The 23,683-nt window shown below is 46.0% G+C and overlaps 1 protein-coding gene across 5 annotated transcripts; it reads right to left on the bottom strand.

Annotated features, from left to right (window-relative positions):
• Window positions 1-462: 462 nt before the first annotated feature.
• Window positions 463-22,751, bottom strand: MED26 (mediator complex subunit 26). 5 transcript variants are annotated; one of them, XM_054181724.1, is made up of 5 exons: window positions 22,419-22,553; window positions 20,676-20,787; window positions 19,184-19,257; window positions 4,268-4,342; window positions 463-2,928 (listed from the first exon to the last, which is right to left on the bottom strand). In XM_054181724.1, exons 1-5 carry the CDS (start codon window positions 22,491-22,493, stop codon window positions 1,234-1,236), a joined length of 2,031 nt encoding a protein of 676 aa, XP_054037699.1. In that variant the 5' UTR covers window positions 22,494-22,553; the 3' UTR covers window positions 463-1,233. The 5 variants fall into 5 exon arrangements, with proteins under 5 accessions (XP_054037699.1, XP_054037703.1, XP_054037700.1 ...); XM_054181728.1 differs by lacking the exon at window positions 20,676-20,787 and having other exon boundaries at window positions 22,419-22,751; XM_054181725.1 differs by lacking the exons at window positions 20,676-20,787; window positions 22,419-22,553 and adding an exon at window positions 20,019-20,143.
• Window positions 22,752-23,683: the final 932 nt, after the last annotated feature.

The raw sequence follows: 23,683 nt of genomic DNA on the forward strand, positions 1-23,683 counted from the left end.
GAAGACATCTCGTAAATCCCTAACAGCCAGCGGCTTTCAACAGCGTCGGATGGGATTCAGCTTCGCCGCACTGCTCCGACGGATCCCAGCGGCGACGGTCACTTACAGCTGGTCTGAACTGAGCAAACTTTAAAAAACATGAGTTCAGTATAAATAATTCACAAACTGTTTTGTGCAAATTTTTTTTATTTCCACATTTATATCACAATGTGTCCACTTAAAGGACCAAATAGCAAAGTTGCTCCCTTCTGCATCCCAAGAACACAGAAGTCTAGTTACTGTACATTCACTAAGGCTCTTTGTTTTTGCAAATTGCGTTTATGATGGATATCCATAAGGCAAACAATATCTAAAGGAATGGTAACAAGTATATTTCCAGCATACAAACAGGCTTCCTTTTTCCCTCTCACAGTACAGTTACAAACTTGTAGCACCCTCATTACATTTAGATTCTAGAAAAGGTGATTTTTCTTTTTTTTTTTCTCTTTTTTTTTATTTTTTTCCTTTTTTCCTAGAAGTTTGCAGGAAGGGAAAAGGAGGAAAAATATTTGGCTGGTGGTGGTGGGATCAAAAATATCATTAAACATCTAGTTTTTGCAGCATTTCTCAGAGACTGGATTTAAACTGAAACCAGACTAAAATATGTGGATGCCTATGGAATGTTGAGCTGAAGCTGGTCTCCCAGCCTGCAGTGCAACACCTGCTGTTTAAAACCCAATCTCCGTACCACATGACTCGAAAAAAAAACCCCAACGCAATCATGTTCAGAGATGTGATACAAATAAAACTACAGTTTTTGCACATTGTCTCTCGAATATCTCACTGCCAAATAAAAACCCAAATCAAGTCAAATAAATAGATGCATATTTTGTTAAGGTAACTTCCACAATTTTCTCTGTACCTGCCTGTAATAAGATTCCGGCATTCAGAAAGTGCTGGAAATCCTCTTCACTTCTTGGGGACTAACACTTTTTTATAGCTGGCTCGCTAGAGAGTTTTGAACTCAATTTATCAGCCTTCGTATGCCTTCCTTTGCAAATTGTTAGTAAACTGGTAGCAGCATTTCACAAAAGGAGAATTTAAAGGAAAGAGCTGGGAGGAACCAGCTCCCTCCCCCCCTCTGCTCGTTGGGCCTGTTTGTCCAGGACAGGAGGCTTTCTCCATCTTTAAGTGGCATAGTGTCTGCCGGGTTTGCTAACTGCGGGTGTAAAAGCATTTTTAGCAAAACGGGACTCAGTCTAGGCAGACGTAAGGCAGGATGTTCAATCTACCGTCATCCCCGTGCGGATCTAACGATATGCACTGTGTCCAATCATACCAGTTACCCTGTGTGTCGTAACAACCGTTCACGCCTGGCCAGTTATGTTCGCGTATTCTGTCGAGGTCATCGCTCGTGACCTCTCTCGTGACCCCAGGCAAGTCTGTAGGTTTGCTGTTAGGAGCTAGAACGTGAGTCTTTCTAGCCTCTTTTCTAGTGCTTTCCTCCTGCTTTAAATATTCAGACATGAAGTAGTGAGCTCCTGGAGTCTGTACTCCTGATGAAGACAGCAAGCTACTCTGTCTGTTTAAATATGACTGAATGATTTCATTTCTGGATAATTCCTTCCAGTTCGTTTGTTCAAAGGGGCTTTGCAGGTTGGGTTTTTGCTCCTGCTTTTCCGTTTCTGTCCTGTGCTGTTCAGTAAGCGCAGGGATTTCTACCTGCAAAGGATCTTTCTGTGTTAAAGGTTTTATCTGTCCTGTCATGGGATCAAAAGTGAGCTTTCTCTCTTTTAATCTCACAGGTTTCACACCCCCTTCTGTCACGTGCCCATCCAGGTTGACTGTATAGTCTCTGGGTCGGTACCTTTTCTTCTTTTTACTATCGGAACCTGAAGCAGCATCATCGCTGTCCATTTTTGAAGCGTCCTGGGAAAAGCCCATGTGTGGCGTGAGCGATTCCCCAGGGTGGGAGCTGGTTTTGCAGCTGGGAGATGTGTGCTGTTGAAGTGTCCCTGCTGTGTGCCTGTGCTGGCTTTCAGAAGGTACCTGCTGCTCCTGCCAGTGCTGAGACACCTCAGAGACCGACTGCTGAGGGAACTCCAGTCTTTTTGCTGGCATCGGAGGTGTCGATGGTTGCATCAAGGATGGTGGCGGCGATGGCACCTGTGCAGAATCTAAGAACTGAGACCTTTGAGATGGACTAGGCATCGAATCCTTTGGTGAGTACGTAGTATGCTGCCGAGCAAAAGTATCATGCCTAACGTTTCTAGGGCTAAACGAGGAACAGCGAGGACTCTTAGGTTGGTGCGGTCCTGTGGTTTCTTCCGATTTCTCATGCTGCTGAAGCACTGCAGTCTTTAATAAGGAGGAAGTGCTTGAAGGTTTTACAAGTCCTGGAGAACTGGTGTGAGGTTTTACAGCATTTACCGGGATCTTATTGTGTTTATCGTTTTCACCGAGTTCTGTCCTGCTGCTTTCAGGCCCTGCGTGTAGATTTACGTCTACAGGACTAGGAAAATTTTCAGGACTACCTCCAATGCCATTTGTTGGAGGGGGTGAAGAGTTTTGTAATACTTCATGACTAGCTTTGGAGACTTTTGCGGGAGGGGGGCCCTGATGCCCATCCCTGTGTTCACCTTTCCTTTTCCTATTTCCCAATTTCTCTGGTTTTGGAGAATTTAGTTTCTGTATATCATTCCTGCTTTTCAATTCGCTGATTGGCTTTGACCCAGCCACAGCAGGAAGTTGCGTTTCTTGCTTGCAGTTGTGAGCACCACCATTTGCTGACCCAGGTGGGTTCGGCAACCCTCTTGGCACTGGTTCATTCTGGGTTACGGGTTCTATCAACTTTTGCCAATTCCGCAACAATTTCTTGGCACGTTTGGCAAGTTCCTCATTGGATGTCTTCTTCCTCACCTCATTGATAAGCCTCCCAAGTCTCGTTTCCTATAAAGAAAGAAAAGTTGTTTTACAAACGGGTACATTCTAAACAAAATTCTTACGGTAAATTTCTGCTTCGTAATGCTTACACTAAGAAATACCTAGTTAAAAACCACTAACAATTTAAGTGTTGAATTAATCTTTTCGGAAAGGATTAGTCCGGTTGGTCCAGCGCTCTGCCATGCAACATGAAATCTGTAGGTTTCAAGTCACCCTGTCTTTATTCCCTGGCAAAAGCACCAGAGCTGTTAGCTGTAAAAAACATTAGGAAAGAATTCCTCCATCAGCACGAATCCTGAGAATAAAGGTGCAAGCTCAGATCCGAGGGGGAATGCAGCACTCAAGGCAGAAACGGCACGTGTTTATCACAACGCAAGTACAAGATCTGCAGAGGCAAGAGAAGAAAATCCGAGAACCTTTGCCTGTTCCAGGAACGTGTTGACAGTAAAAGCCCCCGTTTCACAAACCTGACTAGCCAGGACGCGACTTACGTCCTACCTTCTTCCTCCATCTCTCCTCTCCCTTCACTCCCCAGGATCTTGAAAGCGTATGAAAGACCGCTTTAAACAAGCATTCCTGGGGTGTCCCAAAGTGCTTTCATAAGCAGAAGGAAGTGAAGTGTTTGATGGTTCCCAAAGCACATTTGAAAACAAGAATTGTTCCACAAGTCAGATTACTTAAGAAAAGCACTTCAAAGGAAAGCACAGACCGGACTCAGAGAGAAATAGGCAACGTGTTGTGATATGCGTGTTGAAAGTCAGGCGATAGTTAAAAGCAAGTAACACCAATAATTTCAATATAAAGATTGAAAAAAGTTCTATAATTTAGCCATAAAAGCCTCTTTGGGCTCTGTTTGCAAGAGTGGCCAGTGAGGCTGGCGCCACTGCCCCTCCTGATGCTTCAGCTTTTGCTACACCTCATCTCACCAACGAGATCAGACACCGAAACCTGATCAGCTGAAGTTAAGATTGATTTTATAGCAGCTATATTCCTGTTCCAGAATCTTTGCTGCTTGGTCACCAAACATCTAAGAAGGTGATGGGTATTCAGGAAGCAGAGTGACACTGCTGAATGCAGCAGAATTAATCAGCAGCAAGTGACGACTGGTTTCGTGCCCCACACGAGCAGGAGCTGCGTTGCACAGAACACTGCTCTCAATCCAGAAAAAAACCCTGTGTTTGCACCGAGATGTCAGAAGCAGCACGAGAAGGACAAAATAATATCTTAATTGTGAACCCTTTGCAAGCAATCTGTTGTTTCAAGAGAAGCTCTTATGGAAATTAGACAGGCAGAGAACATCCTTTTATACACACAAAAACCAAGAAATGGTTAGGGGGTGACATACCTCAAGTGCCTCTTTGGTAATGGGGTATTTCTCCAGGCTGGAGATCACTTCCAGCACTGCCACCATGTTATGGATCTGCAACAAGGAAGACAAAGTCACTTCGTGTTTCATGTACAGGTCTTAGTTATCAAATGTAATTTAAAACCTTCCACTTTATAATTGCTGGAAGCATTAATCACAAAATTGCTATCACACTGTCTGGCTTTAGGGAGCTGATTCTTCAAAGAACAGGGACAAGGACACTTTACTGACCTAGTTGGAAACTGCAGGAGCCGTAACAAACATACTCTTATGTAAAAGTAAAGGAAACATTAGCAATAAAACCAGTGTGACTTACTAGCAAAGAGCTGAGACCCCCCAGCCAGGGTGTTAGTTAATTGTCCCACAGCCTAACTGGGAGGAAGCTGTGGCTGCCCCATCCCTGGAGGGGTTCAAGGCCAGGTTGGACGGGGCTTGGAGCAACCTGGGCTGGTGGGAGGTGTCCCTGCCCAGGGCCGGGGGTGGCACGGGGTGGGCTTTAAGGTCCCTGCCCACCCAAATCATTCTGTGAAGTAGAAGTGTCGAGCGGACCAAGAAGAGCAACGAGTCAAATCAGAAATCTTGCATTTATTCCTTTAGCACTGCTGTAGATTTACACAAGTCACCGTTCTACAGTTTTGTTCAAAACACTGATGTTTCCCGTAGCTGCACATGGCGAGTCTAAAACCCCAGGTACAAACTGCTGGAGCAGAGCAGAGCTGAAGACAGCGCTGTGCCCGGTAGGTGTCCTCAGCCCATCGCCAGCACCCAGGGACCAGGCCGGGGACAGAGCTCGGCTCCCGAACTGCCACCTTCGAACTCCGCACGGTTCTGGAGCTGGATCTCCCGACAGGGGAGATGGTGAGGAGGCACCGCAGAAATTCACGTTACATTAACAAAGCGTGTAGCAGATTTTCTGATGGGCTTCACTGCAGCATTGCTGCACGCCTGAGCGAGCTCCGCACAAAAGCGGTTGCCACAATCTGCAGATGTTAAGCACAAGCGTGATTTTAATAATTTCTACGAGAAACCCCAGCCTACAGAGAGATCTGCTTTTCCATTACCTGACGTTAAGAGCACCAAACCCTGGAATTTCTAATTCACCTTTGTAGATAGATTTGGAAAGGAAAACTTGAATCGCAGTGTCATTTATTGCTTAATTGCATTTGTGACTCAACTGGACCTGAACTGCATCTGAGAAAAATCTCGCAGCAAGAACCTCTGTAGGGATCCCTCGTTATCCAAATGTCTCATCAGAAGCATAATCAGGTGGCCCTGCCCTCCCAGCCACACACTCCACTGCAAGATTCCTCATTTTAAAAAGACTGCAAGTCTGTAAGAATTACCTTTTTCAAGTCAATTCTACCCTTCTGTTAAGATACAACAAGAGAATCAGGAGCTGAAGCCTCTTCCTTTCAGCAAATCTTGTGCAGAGACAGTGTTTTTTCCATCACAGCAGGATTGCTTAATGTTGGAGATAGTCGGATAAGGCTGTCAGCAATGAAACACTTTGCCTGACTTTCAGATTTACTTTTATCAAACTTACGTTTAAAGTCTACATAAGGCTTTGAATGACTATAAGTCTTACCCAGTGTAAAACCAACTTCAGACCAAAGATGAACTAATTTGTCACGGTCTTTCCTTCACCGAACTACAATGCCCCCGCAGATATTTAAAGCCCTACCACCCGGTCAGGTCTGGTAAAACTCTGCTAAAGCTTTAAAGCAGCAATAGCACATATTTTGACATATTTTACTTCTTACTATTTCACTTCAGTGCGCTTTCTTCCCTGTTGCAATCCTTGCACTGTCCTCAGTGCCTAGGAAGGACGATTTAGCGCCACAGTTTAAGTAATACATAACACCAGGGTATTTTTTTCAGTTTTTAGAACCAGAGCACTTAGAATAGCTAATGCTCAGTTCTGGGAGTTTCCAGACAAACATTTTTAGACTTGCAAAACATGATACTCTCCTTCCCAACACATATTTTAGACTATGAATTACCAGGGTGCGAAGAGGCTGTGTGTGTTGCACACACCGATAATTGGTACAATTATTTTTGTAGTTACTGGTAATCCCCAAATATTCATTATCTAAATGACGAACGGATGGCAAAAAAGGATCCTTAGTCTATCAAAAGGTCGAGATGGGGAAAGCGATATGCGCATGTATATACACACCTACAGAATGATGAAACTGGTCAGGGAATTTCCAGCAACAGCTTTGCCTTTGTTCAGTATACCCAAATACACAATTACGGATGCCCCCGGATGCTAAAGCGCCTACCGGGGAGCAGGTCTACAACAGGACTGCCAGCCTGGCACCTCACCCCCTCCTTTGAGGGACACACGCTGCCACTTAAAGGCAGGGAAAGCAGCCTTACACCGCTGAGCCCGTGCCCATCGCACCACTTCTGATAACAGACTAAACACCCATTTCAGATTCTTCACACATTGGTACCCAACTGAAAACATGCCATGGCACTGAAGCAATTGCTGCAAGGAGCACGAAGGCTCACACTCAGACCAACTGCAAGAAGCTTCTCTCATATTCCCTTCTTTTTGACCTGCAGGGAAGCATCGTTCTAAAAAAAAAAAAAAAAAAAAAAAAGTGAAATGTTCAGGCAGGTTCAACAACCTCTCCATCCTTCCCCAGTAGTTTTGTGTAGTTTTCTTGGAAAGCTTCACCCAAACTGCAGCAAAGAGAACTTATAGTAAAAATCATATTCACTTATTTCAAAATAATATAGACTATGAAGTTTCTTGTGGTATAGTTAAACACTGTGATGAAAACAAGCTGACCTCCCCAAAACACCTCAAGAATTATCTATTCAATGTGAAGACACCTATTTCGATAACAGCAGCACGTCAGCATTGCACACCACCATCTTTCCCTTAAACCACATTACTGGCAATGAAATTAATATATTGTCACATAACTGACATGAGACTGAAGTTACAAAACGCACCAGGACATCATACCACTTTAAGCAGCACCAGAAATGATAATTTATTAATGCAAGCTGCTATTAAAAATGCTTATTGGCTCCACAACAGAAAGGCAAAGTACGGTAAAGCAGAGGGGGACGAGGGAGTTCAGCAACCTTCCTCTCTTCAGGCGCTGCTCAAGAGTACAATTGCATAAGTCTCAGGAACTTGCACATCCTTTTAGTTTCTATTTGCCTTTTCCTACTTACCCTGCAACCCATTACTACCACCCCAAAACAAGAACTTCCATGAAGTAACCCCAGGATCTCGCATGTAGGAGCCTGCGGAAAACAGCTAAGAATAATTTATATGGCATTTCAAATTATCCCATGCTATTCCCATGTTGTGAAGACTCCCTGGCACACAGACTCACTCACTTGAAAGTTTACTGGAGAACATCTGCTTTGAGTCATCTACAATAATCCTTTCCAGCCAACCCTAGTGACAGTCACAAAAAACAAATCTTATTTATTCCATGCAAGTCTCCTGAAGTCATTCAGCCGTGCTCGGAGCTTACTACTGGTATCCAAGATCTCGTCCAAGTTAAGCACTAAATGTTTTTACTACAGCCTCAGACAAAAGCATGGGTTTCTGAGCTCTCTGGAAAAGATCAAGCCGCTTAATTTCCTTTTTTTAACTGCCATCTTAATCCTATTTTAGCTTTTATAAATCAAGAGCAATTCAGTAACTAACTTCATGGTAAGTGTTACACAGCAGTTGAAAAGGATAACACGTGTGTTGGGGTTCGGGAAGTTTAAGCTGTTCCTGCCACCTCCTTCCCCAGCAGATTTGAAAATAGCAGCAAACGCAGCATCGGCAGGTGAGCTGGCATCACCGTTCCACGTGCCGGGGGTGCGGAAGGGCTCGGGCTACCAACCTGCTGGGGCGCGTTTTATGTCGGGCTAGCAGACTCAACTGTCAGGCTTTGCTCCTCCTCCTCCCTCTACAGACCAGTCCAGACAGAAAACCCAAATCAAGCACCAGTGTAACACCTTTCTTTCTGCCTCGGGACTGCCTCGACACGCCGGCCAACCTGTATCTCTCCCCACTGCTGCTAAGAAACAAATCTTACAGAAACATCCAATTCAATAAAGCAATTTTTTTTTTTTTTTAATGGTTCACAGAGATGTTTCTGAAGATCTTTGCACCTATGACTAGAGCATGATAGATGACAAACCAGATCTGAGTTAGCAAGGACGATGTTGCTGAGACAATTATAGAGGCCTGGAGCAGGAGAAGGAGGAGGTATCTCCTTGTAACATGGAAACCTGAGAGTTAGGTGCAATTACCAAAAAAAAAAAAAAATGCTGCGAAACTGCTAATACAGATCCCTATCCCACTGGATTCTGGCCAGAAAAGCTCATTTTAATCACCTACATGAAGTTCACATCACAGCACAACGAGGCATCTTTAGACACAGCATCATCATCCATACGGGTCACGTGAGTACCTTGGAAAGTTTCTAAAGGGTGTTTACACGGGGCCTGGTCGAGAGTCCCTAAGCACCGAAGCTTTTCCAACCCCAAAGTGTAACGGTGTTATCCTCCTGAAATCACAGGTTATAATAACCCATGATCTGACTCCATTGTAAGCACTGAGAAACAGACTATACAGATATACCAGAAGTCACTGCCTTTGAGAGAATGTATTTGTCATCGTACTTCAATGTACTTACACAGAACATGCTATAAATACTCAATATTTTGCTAGTTTCAAATAAAGTACTTTTGTAACATTTTCCCACCTGTAGCATCAAAGCAATTTTACAAAAGCAAGCAGAGAAGTGGACCCACCGTGGAGGACTAAACAGATCTTTATCTTTCCTACAGACACAAATCCAGATCTCTATCGCCAAGTTGGTGTTTTCTGTTGGCAATTAATATAAGAAATGCAGTATGGTCTACACAGAAGTCCGCAGGAGCACTTGTACCAGTTTTTATTGCCTTCCCCCTGCTCCTAGGGACAGCGGCATTTTATCGGGTAGTTATAAAAACTGTCATATATCTTTGGGCCATGTATATCCTTAGGTAGCGTAAGATAACATTCAAGAAAATCCCGGGTTCAAGGTCAATATTGCCTACATACCAGGAAGGCAGAACCCATTCAAAAGGAGGGACAGCAACAGCACCATGAGCAACTGCATCCACTCACATTTATTTTCTCCAAAGCGGAATAAAAGCTACTTCATTGCATAATAATCTGAAACATGGAATAAGAAGTAAGAAGAGAGAAAAGTTGCTATTCATAGTAAGCTTTATTTAAATGCGGCAACAGAAATACAGTAGTATAATGTTTATTCAGCACTTCATATAGGACACGCTAGATACCAGACACTAATGGTACATATCACGAACAGTAAACTATAATGGTATTTTTTCAAAGATACAGACCAAACACACGAAGTTAGAATCCAGGTTACAACCTGCTGGGATTTAGTTCAGTTCCCCTGCAACTGAGCTATTAACAGTTTCCCCAGCCCGCAACAAGACATGATGCTGTCTAAGGAGAGGGTACACGGGATGCTATTCACAGGAATGACAGACCAAAAAGATGACCATGCACTACTTTGCTCATAATTATTAAAAATGTTTGAAAGTCAGTTTGGTAAGCAGAGTTCAAATATTCACCAGTACACAACAGATATTCTTAAAGGTGGAGGCGAGTTTTCTAACAGTATTTAATAAAATGGACCTTTAAACATGAAGGAATTGATGATTTGGGTTGAAAATCATCCACTGGGAGTATCTTTTATGACAGAGAAATTCATTTGGAGCCCATGCTTTGAGAATTGATCAGAAATTTGTGCTGCGAAACACCAGGTGGAAGAAATGCTCCATCACTACCAAGAACAGTCACAAAACTGGCCAGGCACAACAAGCACTTACCCTTACCTCTGGATTTAAAATTGCCAGGTCTAATTTAAAGAGTCAAACAATCTGCATATATTTTATTTGTACTTAGGCTTTATTTCATGGTAAAGTAACATCATCCAGATACCTTCCCATATATTCCTTTACAAAGCCAGGATCATCAAACAAGAGTAAGGTGAAATTCCAACAAAATATTGCATTGTAAAGAAATCAGACCTGAAATACTTCACTTGAGCGAGACAACAGTTTAGCCCCGTTCCCTTTGGCAGTCTGTACGCACGCGAGTAAGGTGTAGAGAGTACACAGCCAAGAGATGAAGGGGAGTTTGCCCCAGCTGTTACAAACAGCCTGAGACACAAGCCACAGCAGCTGGGAAGTGCCACAAGCACTAGCTCTTCTCTACACGGTCCACTCCAAAGGTGACATCTAACCCTGGCAGGAGCCCCCACGTCTGGCCTAGACATCGCAGGAACACGCGTGACGCTTTGGCAAGGCAGAGGAACCCACCCAATGGCAGGAGTATCCATCGGTGAGGTCATTTAGCAAGTGAAGATGTAAGAGGCAGTAAAATACAGATTATAGAGACGACGCGCACCCAGCACAGAACCAGTTCACACAACAGCAGGGGCACATGGAGGGAATCCTCCTGCTCTGCAGCAAAAGGTCTTTAAGGCAAATAGAAAACAGTCAATAGTACAACACTTTTCTCCATTCATATTTATTAGCTTGTAATAATTGGAAGACATTCTTGTTCCTACAGAGAGGAATAACTGTCAGCTTCAACATTCACTAAGCGCTTCCCATGATATCATAAGAATCGTACCCGTAGCGCCTACCCTTCAGCTCTAGATGAAACAGAGAAGGCTCATTGCAACACAACCCCCCCATACTTCTTTTTCCACCCCCCAATAAAAAAAACCCCAAACCACCCAACCATGAAGCCGGGCAAAACCTTCTGGGGAACAAATTTATTAGCCTGCTTTAAAACGCCCAGCAATTGAAGTGAAGGTTAGTTACATGCAATACTACTAAACTGGAAAGACACGTGTGGCACAAATTCGAGGTAAGGGAAGAGAGTGAGAGGAGGACCGGGTACTGCGGGCCAGGGCCAGGCGGTCACTGCCACCGCAGGGCACAACACAGCCTCAGTGGTGTCTCCCAGCGCACGCTGCAAGCGAGATCATTTGAGTCTTGTTCTTCCCCCAACATCATACTGATAAGGAATGGTAGAGGAATCAAATTCAGCTGGAATTACATGTTCATCCCAAGGCGTCACAGTTCAAGAAGAACATATACAAAGAGGAGTTTGGAGGAGAGCACTGATCAGAGGTTTTGAAAACATGGTTAAATAAGAAAAAGGTTTAAATACTCAGTTCACACAGTACTGAGAAAAAATAGGGAGGAGACTCAATGCTTGAAATAAGCCTTCCTATGCATTATTAGTCATAATAAAGAAAATGGTGATCAACCGTTTTCATGCTCACTGGCCAAATCTGCAACAAGACGAATACTGATTGTGTATTAGGAGTAACAAGAGCACTACCAGTGCACTCCAATAAGCTCTCAAATAGTTTCCGTAGCCTCTACGGGGGTTTAAGAACAGATTAGACAAGTCTGGAAGGAGTTGTTTTATTCAGGTGATGGGGCACGTAGCTTCATGAAGTCCGCTCCAGCTGCACACCCCTATGATTCACACCCAGGGAGCAGAGACTGCACAGCAAGTAGTAGAAACACATCGGAACACCCATTTCTGTCTAGTCCAAATTAGACTCAAAATGGTAATTCTAAATTCTGTCCTCTCAAAGCAATACACGCAGGCAATTATACAAAGCAGTTTGTATTATGAAGGACTTACAAAATTCAAACTTTGCCACTCGCTGCCCCACCGCAGCGGGCAGGCTCGCCAGCCCACGCGCAGTGCCCCGAGCCAACGCTGTCCCAGAAATGCCCAGGGCTGTCCCAGCCCTCGCAAGCGGCTCGTCACCACTCAGGCCCTGTAGTCACTTCACACCACCATGTCAGCCGCCTCACGCTCACCCCTCTGCATCCCAACACCTGAACACATTTCTAACACAGCATGGTCCTGCCAAAACAAAGCATAATAAAACAAGAAACCACAGAAACTAATAGGTTTGACCAGCCCTATACATCCACTGCCTTCTGGTATAAATACGGCCAGCTACAAATGTGTTTAACGTTTAGTGGAACATCGGAGCACGTTTTATAGAATGAGACTTGTCAAGCGTTGAGCTGCACAACCAAAGAGTACGAAATAACGCAATGTGTCTGCTCTCCGGGTGCAGCAGTCGCTACAGATTATTTCAGCACAATAAACACCACCCACAGAACACATCACTAACACACAAGTCCTAAAAACCCCAATCACTACACTGCTCCTAAGGACATCTAACCACGATACAGTTTCGTTGTATACATGATAACCATTTCTGCTCCGCTTCCACCTGTACAGAAACTTTAACTACACATATCTTGGTAGTTACTATTTATTGTAAGTCATGAACTGAAGTCCAAAATTATTGCTTAAAAATTTAGAGCCACAAAACGAGATTGCTGTGCAATCAAAGCCACAGGAACAACTGGTCCTATGTCAACAAGAGAGAAACGCTGCGTTTCTTGATTATTCAGGCAGAATAATACAGAGTATATAGAAAATTCGACCTTAAAATGCACCCCTTTTGATTCACCATGAACTCAGTGCTTTCTACATTAAGGAGAGACCCACTGATTCAGCCCGGAGTCTGTACTTTGACTGCAGTTATTTGGGGAAGGGAGAATGCACAAGCAGCGGGTGCCGGTGGGGCCCAGCAGCTCTCCTGAACCCCCTGTTATTATCCACCCGCCTTTCGGTGAGAGCAAAGTCAGAGACTGAACTGGATCATGAGAATGACCCTTAAAGGCATCGCCTGGACAGAATCATTCTGCAATCACCTGCTTAATCTTAATGCACTCCAGAGAACCAGTGGAGATTTAAAATTATGCAACACGCATTTAAGGACCTGATGAGATGGCTACAAAGGGTCAAGAGCTTTCTGAAGTTCTTAAACGTTATGTTACCCATCACCTGGAATATCTACCCAGAGCTGTTAACATGAAGCAGTTTCTATCTGAATGTAATACAGAAAAGCCCTACTAACATCACCACAATATAGACTTCACTCTTTTCTTAAGAAAGAAAAACGTTTATCACTGTATTGGTGTACTTTTAAATGCAGCAGGACAACATTTGTAAAAATGCTAGGGAAGCTTCTCTGCTGATTCCTTAAACACTAAAGGAGGCTCAAGTAAGAGCCTGTTGAATACTCTGCGTTGTGGCATTTACTAATTCATCACACAGAAGCACAATATGCTTGTGTGGTTGCTCATGAGAATTTAATCATGGCATATTTGTTCACAAAACCTGAGAAAAACAGCCTTACAAACTGGGAAAGTTCTAAATACAAAGTTTGGAGAGAAGTCGCCATATCCTTTAAACAGGAATTACTAATACAGAATATCCATCAGCATGTACCATAGAGAAGTTTTATGGATATGGAAAAAAACTGAACCAAATTCTAGATAAAATGTTCCTGCCTGCCACCCATTTCCAAATACCTCCATTCTCTGAAGACTGTGCAGGTCCTGGGGAGACTATAACCTGTCCAAAGGAATGACCCCCCTGACAATCAGTTGAGAATGCTCGGCCATTCCATGCAGTGGCACAATCATTAGCAGCTACTTAGAAACAAAATGAGTTTTCTATCTTTAGCTGGAAAAAAAATAATCTTCCCCCAGAGGACCATAAACACAGCACCTTTCATCTCAGGGTTTACGAGCTGGAGGGCTACTTTACTTTAACATCAGTAGCAGCAGCGTGATCACGACAGGACAAAAGAACCCAGTACCCCATCAGCATTTTATTCATATTTAAACACAGAACACTCAGGAAGCTGCAACCTGGCGCTAGTAATTTCTAATCTAGTAGCAAAAAACTTGATGATTTCCACTTAAGAATGCCCCACTGATGCTTAATCCCCTTGGCAGCCTGTCTTAAGAAGTCCAGTAAAGAAAACACTACACAAAGTCAAAACTCATATTTTGACAGACAGAAACTCTTACATGCTCAATGATGGAGACATAGTTTTCATGACGTAGTTAGCACACACGCTGCAGACACCCCACCTTGGCAAATACACTTGAAACATCACCTCTCACATCTTCTCTTCCATCTCACTAAGCTCAACTGCATTCAAAAATCAACCGTAGTTCCTCCAAGGATAAACTATAATATTGAGGTATACGCTCTTCTGGAGCTTTCAGGATGATAACTTCTATACAGACATAGATGTTCCTTCCCATGCGATTAATCTACACAGCACACAGTGTTCCACACTGACCATGCCATCCACCGTCCGCTGCACAGTCAGCTCGAGTTACAGAAACTCGGAGCTGGCTGTAGACGTGCTGGAAGTTTGTTCGCTGGAGACAAGTTATGAATGTGCATCACTACCCTGGGAAAAAAAACATGCTCCTCTGCCATCAGAAGTTCAACACTCCTTAAAAAAAAAGAAAGGACAAATCCATTTACACCTGCAGTATAATCGCGATACTCGGCAAGCTGATTCTGCATGAAAATAGCAAGAAAGCAGCTCCAGAGAAGTGCTGGCTGTCACTCTCAGACGAGAATTCCACCTCTGCACAGTCATCTTTACAGCACAAAGTTTCAAAACACACCCAGTTGAGCGTGTTGCTGAATACTACAGACAGACTTGGACGTAGGATTCCTCTCCTCCCCAGCTGCTGTGTTAGAAAACCACTTTGTTCAATAAAACAGAACTAATTACGTTTTACTTCCAGCAATCTCTCAATAGACATTTCTACCACCAACTGTTTGGACATGCTGAAAATCGTATACTTTGATATTAACAATCACACTCCAGCACACACCGCTGCCCCATGAAAGCCATGCCCCAGAAAACACTGACACGCTGTTAAATTTAGCAGATAGATTGCACCTCAAATTAAAGCAATTTACTAGCACTTAAATATTGTTCCAAACACTGAAAGCATGAATTACCTGTAGAAAGAATAATTTAGTTGTTAGAATACTCAATAAACACACCTGCATTTACATTAAAGTGACTATGATGTACTTACCTTTACCTTAAATATTTCTTTAAAGACCAAGCGTGCAAGTGGGGCCACATCATACCGTATGTTATACAGACCCAAGAAAGTTTATTTGAAGTTATCACCAAGCACAAAATGGGTGAGACGAGATAGTGGTAAAGCGTTATCAGCCAAAACAGACATGGCTTGTTTTTTTTTTTTAATTTATAAAAACTATACTGACATTAATTTTAACTCCAAATCTAATACATTGGAGTAACTATGCCTTAAAGAAGTGCTTCTTAATTAACATCAAATTTCCCCAGTAGGCAGAATCAATTCCTTCTTTCCCTACCCTGAAACTTTTGTGGTTCCTGAAAAAAACCCCAACCTTCTACTCATCTACTGCAGCAGCTCCTTGGAAGAAACCGGAAAAGGCTCTTCCCTCACAGGATACTGGGAGAAAAACCTTCAGCTGCCCTGAAACAACTTTGATCAGGAGCCAAAGGTGGCAGCATGACAGCGCTGCTGTGTCATCTGGCCATACCAAAAAACCTCAAGAGAGGCAACAACCCACACCTTATGCACTCCTAAACTGGGCTCACCCTCAACATACTGTACAAAACCCTAACAAATGGCAAACTGGGCCTTCTATTCTAGGTCCAGACTTCTGAAACACAGGCTAAGATGAAGGTATTCATGTTTCCTAAGACAGAGATTGGGTCTCTCCCCACTCGGGAGCTGTGACAGTATTTTTCCTCCCACCCAGGCAGTGCCTCGGCAGCAGGACCTGATCCAGCTGCAGCCCATGCCCACCCAGCCCAGCTCCAGCTGCCTCAGCTCATCGCTTTCTTGGGTTAACTGTGTGCCAACCTGCACCGAAACAGCCTAACACAGGACCTCCAGGGGCACCAGCGGCCACAGGAGCAGAGCTGTCCCCAGTCGGAGCAACTTGGGAAACTGCAGCCTCGGGTTCTTTGCTGTCTGAGAAGTTTGTTTCAGTATCTCTCTCCTGGAAGGATGCGCATCTTGCACATCAGCTGTCTTTTCCAGGCTGGGGGTCGTGGTGGCTGTCACAGAGCATTCTTGATGTTTATTCTACCTACAAAACATTGGTTCTTCCATTCAGTAAACTGCTTCACTGTTACATCAAGAAAAATATGTTACATTAGTTATTTCCCTCCATCCTCTGAGCAATTAAAGTGTTCATTTCTCATCAAGGGTCCATGCTACAGTGCGTGCAGCCAGCCACTTGCTTGAAAGTTCTATCATTTGGATTTGAAACGCCCGATCCCCGTTAATGAAACAACCCGAGAGAGTGAGGGGTGCCTGGCTGGAGTGTGCGGCTCTCCCAACAGCTTCAGCTTGGATGGCTCGGGGCTGTCACCACCCCAACGTCACCTCTCCTTGCCACTCACGCTCCCCCCCAGCTGCCACTCCATGCCAAAACTGCCACATCGCTGTGCCAGGAGGAGATAGGGCAGGGGAAGAGGCCCCAGGTCAGCCCTCTCCAGCAAGGGAGCAGGAACACTGGGTAGCGGACGGGGACCACAGCAGCTCTCCTGCCGGCTGCGGCTCCGTTGGCAGTTTCAGCTGGTGTAAGCACGTGAGTTTAAGCCAAGTCAATCGTTGATTATTTTGCACATTGGCCACACGGCCTCTAGTGTAAGGTACTTTACTCTTTGAGTTGCAAAGCTCACTGCTCAGGAGCATCCTCCTGGATACCCGTGATGAAGCTTTCCAGAGTTTCTCCCAGGAACACATGCCAAGCCCTCGTGTTACACAAGGGACAGTGACGATAAAGTGTCTACAAGTGAAAGCTGACCATGAGGCACCCAGTCTCATCTCCACACACAGACAGGGGAACTTTTCCAGGTGACACATCCCTCTTTCCTAGGAGGCCCCAAGCCAGCCTGCTAAGGCAGCAGGGAAGCATGAGGAGGCAAATGGCATTCCACTTTTCAGCTTCTGTACTTATTTAAACACTGTAATACCCGATTCTGCTGCCACACCTGTGCCACTGCTATTAGTGATGCACTGAAGTTTTACCAGGTAATGGAGCTGCATCAAAAACTACCTGGGAAAAAAAAAAATCATATTATCTCTTCTTTTTTAAACCCCGATCAATTCCCCAGTTCAGTTCACCACCTGATCCTGCAAATCGTTGCATGGGCGCGCATCAAATGGGTGTGTGTAGCAGGAATAAGAAGTGGGTGTTATTTAAATTGTCACTGCTGCCGAAACAAACACTCAAATTACAGCGTTAAGAGCAAATGACTACTGCCCTCATCACTGCAACCCGGGGAGTTTCAAGGAATTAACAATAGAAAGGCAATTTGGCATTCCCCTTGCTCTGACCCCTCACCCTAAACTCCCTGCTGCTTTTGTTTGCTCAGATTTTGTCTTGGCAGCCTCAAACTTCATAATGGTCTCACTACTGCAAGGGGTACTGTGCAAATGAGTTTTTAACCCCCTCCAAAAACCCTCTCAAAAAGTTACAGTATTACCACCCATAACAAACTAACCAGGACTATACAGGCGATTAACCTGACAAGTGCTAACTGGGACTAGTTAAACTCGGTATCTATACCTGCGTAAGCACCACCGGTGCTGTTGGAACATGCTTCTGCCAAGCAAAAAAGCTATTTTAGAAAGAGGTGGACAGGAAAGCTGCAAAGCAAGGCCAAGAAACCAACTACACCATTGCCCTCCAACAGGTGAATTCAAGTGTATCAGGCATATTAATGGCTTAATGGCATACAATACAGAGCATCAAAAAAGCAGTCGGCCCACTTAGGGGTATTTAAAATTATGAGGAAGGTGAATACAATGGGACTTACTACCTCAGGCCCAAATCTTTACCTGGAACCCAGGACTGAGATGATAATGACCCTCCAGACCCTACACAACAGGAAACGCCACAACCACCCGCGTGTTTCACCACACACCTGAAACATAATCCCCTGCCTTGATGCACAAAATGCTACTTGAATCAAGACGAGCTACAATAAGGAAACGCATAGAACCGGTGAAAGGTACAACAGGTCCCAGCCTCTGCATGCTGCAGCTTCCTCAAAACTGATAAGCTCATTAAGGCCTCCCAGAAAAGGCTAAAGCTAAAGCAAAAGCCAAGCCTAGGCTACTTTCACCCACACGTAGCACTTCCCTGCATCCAGAGAAATCCCCAAGACCCTCCCGAAGGGAACCTCGTCCTCCTCCACTCTGCATCTGCAGCAGTGCCTGGCACCTTCTCCCCGCCTTTTCAAACTCAATTCTAGAAAGCGTATTTGTCACTGATGATAGAGGCTTTTGTTTCCAGGACTTTGGTAAAGCAATCAATACAGAAAACAGCCATGGGAGCATCTTTAACTATGCAACTCATGCCTCAACTGGAAGATCACCCCAGGCCAATGCACTACTTAACATATTACAACACATGGACCAATTTATTATTAATAATTCAGATCACGGACCTCTCCTGAAGGTCTGAGCAGCAAGGCCAACAGAGATACTGCATGAATGGCAGCCTGCTTTACAATCAACTCTAACCACACTGTGAGCGTCCAACGGGTTGTTACTCAAACCAAAGCTGGGTTTGCATCACAGAGAGGTATTAATGGTAAATAATTAAATTATTTTCTAATATTTAAAGTCAGGAAGAGCTTGCTACATATTCAGCATGAGGAACCATTTAATTGGAAGCACAATTCTAACAGACAGTTGGAAACGACAGGCTTTCCCACAGAGAAAAACCTAACAGATCTCATTATTCCTGACATCAGGTAATAAATTCCCTGAAGAGCACAGAGCACAATTTAACAAGGCGAAGATGTTCTGCTTGGTGGAAGAGGTGGTTTCTCCACACACCGAGCCCGAAGGGAAAAGCGTTGCTTCTCCCAGAAGCAAGGAATATCTCCCCTGTAAGACCTCACACACCCACTGCAATAAGGTTGCAGACACTCTTCTCCAGTTCCTGTTTCCACACGGTTCTTCCAAGAAAAGGATTTTTCCTGCAAGAAAATCAAACCACCTGTCATTTTGGGTGATACCACTAAACTCACGCATTGCTCCAACAGGAGTCTTGGTATGGTCTTGCTAACACACAAGCCTTGGAAGGAAACTGGTGTTGATACTCAGTGTTTAAGTCATGCAGCAGAAGTAGTTTGCCCATATGCTTTTTCAAGGGGAAAAGGCTGAATAAATGAAGACATAATACCAGACATCCCTGGTGGCTTCCAAGATGATGTAATTTTTTTTAAATAGCTTATTTCTTATAGGTCTCCTTTGAAATAGAGGTTACCTGTGTAAATTCTGAACTAAGTGTGAAACTAAGTTATAAATACATTCTGCAGCAATTACTAGAAGAGGTCTCAAGCGCTAAATGCATGTGTACAATTAAAACATTGCTCCTGACTCAGCACGGCTTTATGTAGCAGTTACAATGAAGATGAACAATCGTCACAGAAGATGATTTCTCAAAGCAAGCAGATTCTGAAAACTTGGGAAAAGATTATTTTGACCAGTTCAAACCAACACAGCTAGGGAAACTTCTCTCTCTTTTCCTTTTAATTTAAGGCAGGACCTCAGAGTTAACCAAGATTTGTATATACTGCAAAGACCTTTACTGGAATGAGTATCCACACCAAAGCAGCAGCTTGTATTAGAGAACATAGCAGCAAAGCTTAAATTTACAGCACCCCACAGTAAAGCACTATAAAGAACCACATCCTCCTCCTCCTCCACCTCACAAAACTGGGCTTTTTTTGCACACCTGACAATATTAGTGCAGTTTTCACCCTCTCCAGAAACACGCACATACACACACCGACAATTATATTGAAAAGCCTGAATGAAATCCAGGCCTCAAAGCTTGACTTTCTTGGTAAACAAGGAAGTCAATCACAATAATGAATACTCTAAGTTTGAATGCAGCCACTTCTTTTGGGAGAAGATTCCAAAAGCCAGAAGAAAGTAGCCAGAGTTTTCTGTGAGCACCCGCAAGTGCTGCAGCTTGTAGCTGCACTGACTTCTTCCTGCGGGAAAACATCAGAACAGTTTCTTACACTTTTACACTGGTGCCCAAGCGCGATTAAATTCAGAGTCTGCTTTTAAGCATGTTCAAAATTTAAGTTTTTCTTCTCTTTTGTGAAAATGGCATGACAGGTAGTTTTTTCAATTGTTTACCATGTATTCTACATGCTTTGGAGAAAGAAGTCCAAGAGCTAAGCCTGCACAATGAATCCCAACTACATACACCATCTCTGCTCTCCTTCGAAGAAAAGGTTAAAATGGAAGACAGCCCCCTGCCTACAGGCATTTCTAAACAATGGGCTGATTTTTCTGCCACCAATTATTGCCCTGGATAAGTATCAAGTATGTAGAATTATAATGTAACATACATTACTCCTCAGCTTATGGGGCTACTGACCTGTTGGAAGCTCAGCAGAGCTACTGGCCAATGCTCCAACTTCCCCTTGCAGGCAGCTGCCTGGGTATTTCTGGTGCCCCTCATCACAACCAAACCGCGAGCAGGTTCGCAGCTGAATGTAACATTAACATACAGAGGAAGGGAAAAGTATCCATCACAAAATGTACTTCCCAGCTGCTTCATTCCACGCAGCCACTGTGTTTTAGAAAGTAACACCAGAATTAGGGTGACCACTACTGCTGACAGTTCTGAAGTTAAAAGAAACCATAGATCTGTTACAATTCTATTAAACTAGCTTGACACTTGGTCTAACGTAAAGTGAAAAATCTGCAGCCACAAAAAGCCAAAGCAAACAAAATTCATGAAGTGTACTAACTGACATTTCAGCAAGATCCACGTTAAAGTACTGCAAACTCAACTAACTTTGACATTTAAAAGCCCACAATTACCATTATAATTCATTACTGTTACTCTAACATGTAATATGGCAGCTGGTGACAAATGCACATCACAGGGGGTTACTAAAGAAGGGCGATTTTTCTTCTGTTTTCATGTCACATGCAGGCCACTCCAGAATGCTTCCAAACGGTAATAACTTTATTGGCTACTTTAAGACTTCAATACAGGTCTATTACAGCAAAACACTTGTTCAGACAGAAGCAGGTATGACTTTAATAGAACCAAAATACCATTTCACACACCCAGCCTCCTGGAATAACACACACACACACACGTTCAGCCTGACGCACCCACAGCTGCCCCCACAAACTGCAGATGGCCGAGCCAAACCCACCTTTGCATCCTGCTGTGCTGACTGTTGATCTAAGATTCAAAAGTCTGACAGATTGCAGGCTCTGCAGTCCTCTCACAGTAATAAACACCTAAGCGGAGAACTGCTTTAATGTGCCAAAAAACACCGTAAAAGGAGTAAATGATACTTTGGATAACCTACACTCAAACGTTCAGGCCACTTACAGGTAAAATATACGCCGACTTCTGTGCTTACACTCCATCCCAGAAGGAGCAGATAAGCTCATTAGCGTGCTGCAGGAAAGGATAACAGCGAAGACCGAGGCTGCTCGGTGCTGGAGCAGCTCCGCAGCCCCGAAGCCACCGTCGAAGCCCTCCTGGTGTCCCCGGAGCCCGGGGTACCCCACGGTACCCCAGGGCCTCGGCGAGAGGCGGCCACAGGGGCCGAGGAACAGGTGGGCGCCCCGGAAGGTCCCGGCGAGCCGCGGCGAAGCCCGGCCCAGAGCCCCCTGCAGGCCGCGCCCGAGCCGCGGCCTGGCGTGGGGAGGCCGCCGGGCCGCACGCCGCATGGCCGGGCAGCGCCGGCCGGGCCCCAGGGGTGCCGAGCGGCGGCGGGAGGCGGTGCGGCGGGGAGCCGGACGCGGCCCCCTGGGGAGGAGGGAAGAGGCCGGCGGTGCGGCGCCAGGGCGGCCCCGTAGTGCCGGCTCAGGGGAGCGGGCGGCGAGGGGCCGCTGGCAGCGGGACCCCGTACGGGCAGGGCGCCGGGGAGCTCCCCGCTACCGCCCGCAGCGGAGGCTTCCGGTGCCCGGGGAGGAGCCCGGCCGCAGCCGCGGTCCCAGCGGGAGGCGGCGGACGCGCGGCCCCCGGCGCCCCCTCAGACAGCGGCGGGGGGCGGCGGGGCGGGAGCCCCGGGGGGCGGCGGGCAGGCGGCCCGCGGCCGGTGTCGCCGCGCTGCCGGCACGGGAGCGGCGGGGCCCGGCGGGCCGTACTCACGTTGCTCTGCGGGTCGATGGCCTGCAGCAGCCGGTCCCTGATCTGCTGCGGGGAGGGGGCCGGAGCCGCTGTCATTGCCTGGGCGAAGCGGGGCGGCTGCGGCCGGGGCGGGCGGGCGGCGGGGCCAGGCCGGGCCGGGGCGGCGGCTCCTCACTCGCCGGCGGCGGCCTCCTCGGGGAGCCGGAGTCGCATGATTCGCTCCCCGCGAGGCGGGGGGCGGCGGCGCTCGGAGCGGGGCGCGGGGGGGAACCGCGGCGGCGCCACCGGGCCGGGCCCGACCGTTCCGCTCGGGGCCAAACTCAACTGTGGGCAGGAGCCAGCCCCGCGCAGGGCACCCTGGGACACGCCCGACGCCGTAACGCACGGCGCGCCCCTGACGCCCCGCCGCACGCACCGGCGGGCACGGAGGGCGCCTGCGCCGTGAGGCGGGAGCGGGCCGCGCGTGCGCCGTGAGGCGGGAGCGGGCCGCGCGTGCGCGGTGGGCGGGAGCGGCCGGCGGCCGTGAGGGGCGCCGGGCGGTCGCCGCGGGCCCGGCCCGGGGGGGACGGCAGCGAGTCCGGCCGCCTCCCCGCCGAGCGCCTCCCCCGGGCCCTACCGGCCGCCCCCGGCGCGGGGCGGCCCCGGACGGGTGGTGGGATCAAGTCTTGTGGGGAAGAGAGGGTTTCAGGGAATAAATATCGGAAATAAACCATCGCTACGCGGATGTTACAGAGCAAACGCAATGGTGATGCCTTATTTCAGGCTGGCGGGAAGGTAACGCGGACCTGTTAGTCTTGAAAAGCTCGAAATATTCACGAAAAAAAATAATTGCAACTAAAAGTTTTTGCCAAGCGGCAGAACTTCATATTTTCATTATGTTCAGAATAACGGGTGAGGCAGCAATTCCAACTTCCAGCCATCTGGGAAGAGCTACCCTCCAGGAACTGAACAAATAGTTCTTTACGCGGATGTGTTTACCTTCTCACTTCTTGTCTTCTCGACTCGGAAGAAAGCGCAAGTGAAAAGTGAGGTTTTCGGAAGGTTGCAATACAAAAATGGACTTGGTACAAAAGCAGCTGTACAGTAACGGACAGAGCGGAGGGCATCCAGCACCACTCTGGGTAAGCCACCAGCCCCGCATTAAACTTTCCACAGCATTTAAGAGCACCTTAAAGTTAACTAATTATTTTTAAAGCACCTGCTTAGCAGCTAAATGACACAACTTTTATTCTTTTGAACAACTGAAATCTTGAGGTGACAGCACAAAAATTATCCGTTTACCAGCA

The sequence above is a fragment of the Rissa tridactyla genome, chromosome 22 (genome assembly GCF_028500815.1).
Source record: "Rissa tridactyla isolate bRisTri1 chromosome 22, bRisTri1.patW.cur.20221130, whole genome shotgun sequence".
NCBI classification, from domain to species: domain Eukaryota; kingdom Metazoa; phylum Chordata; class Aves; order Charadriiformes; family Laridae; genus Rissa; species Rissa tridactyla.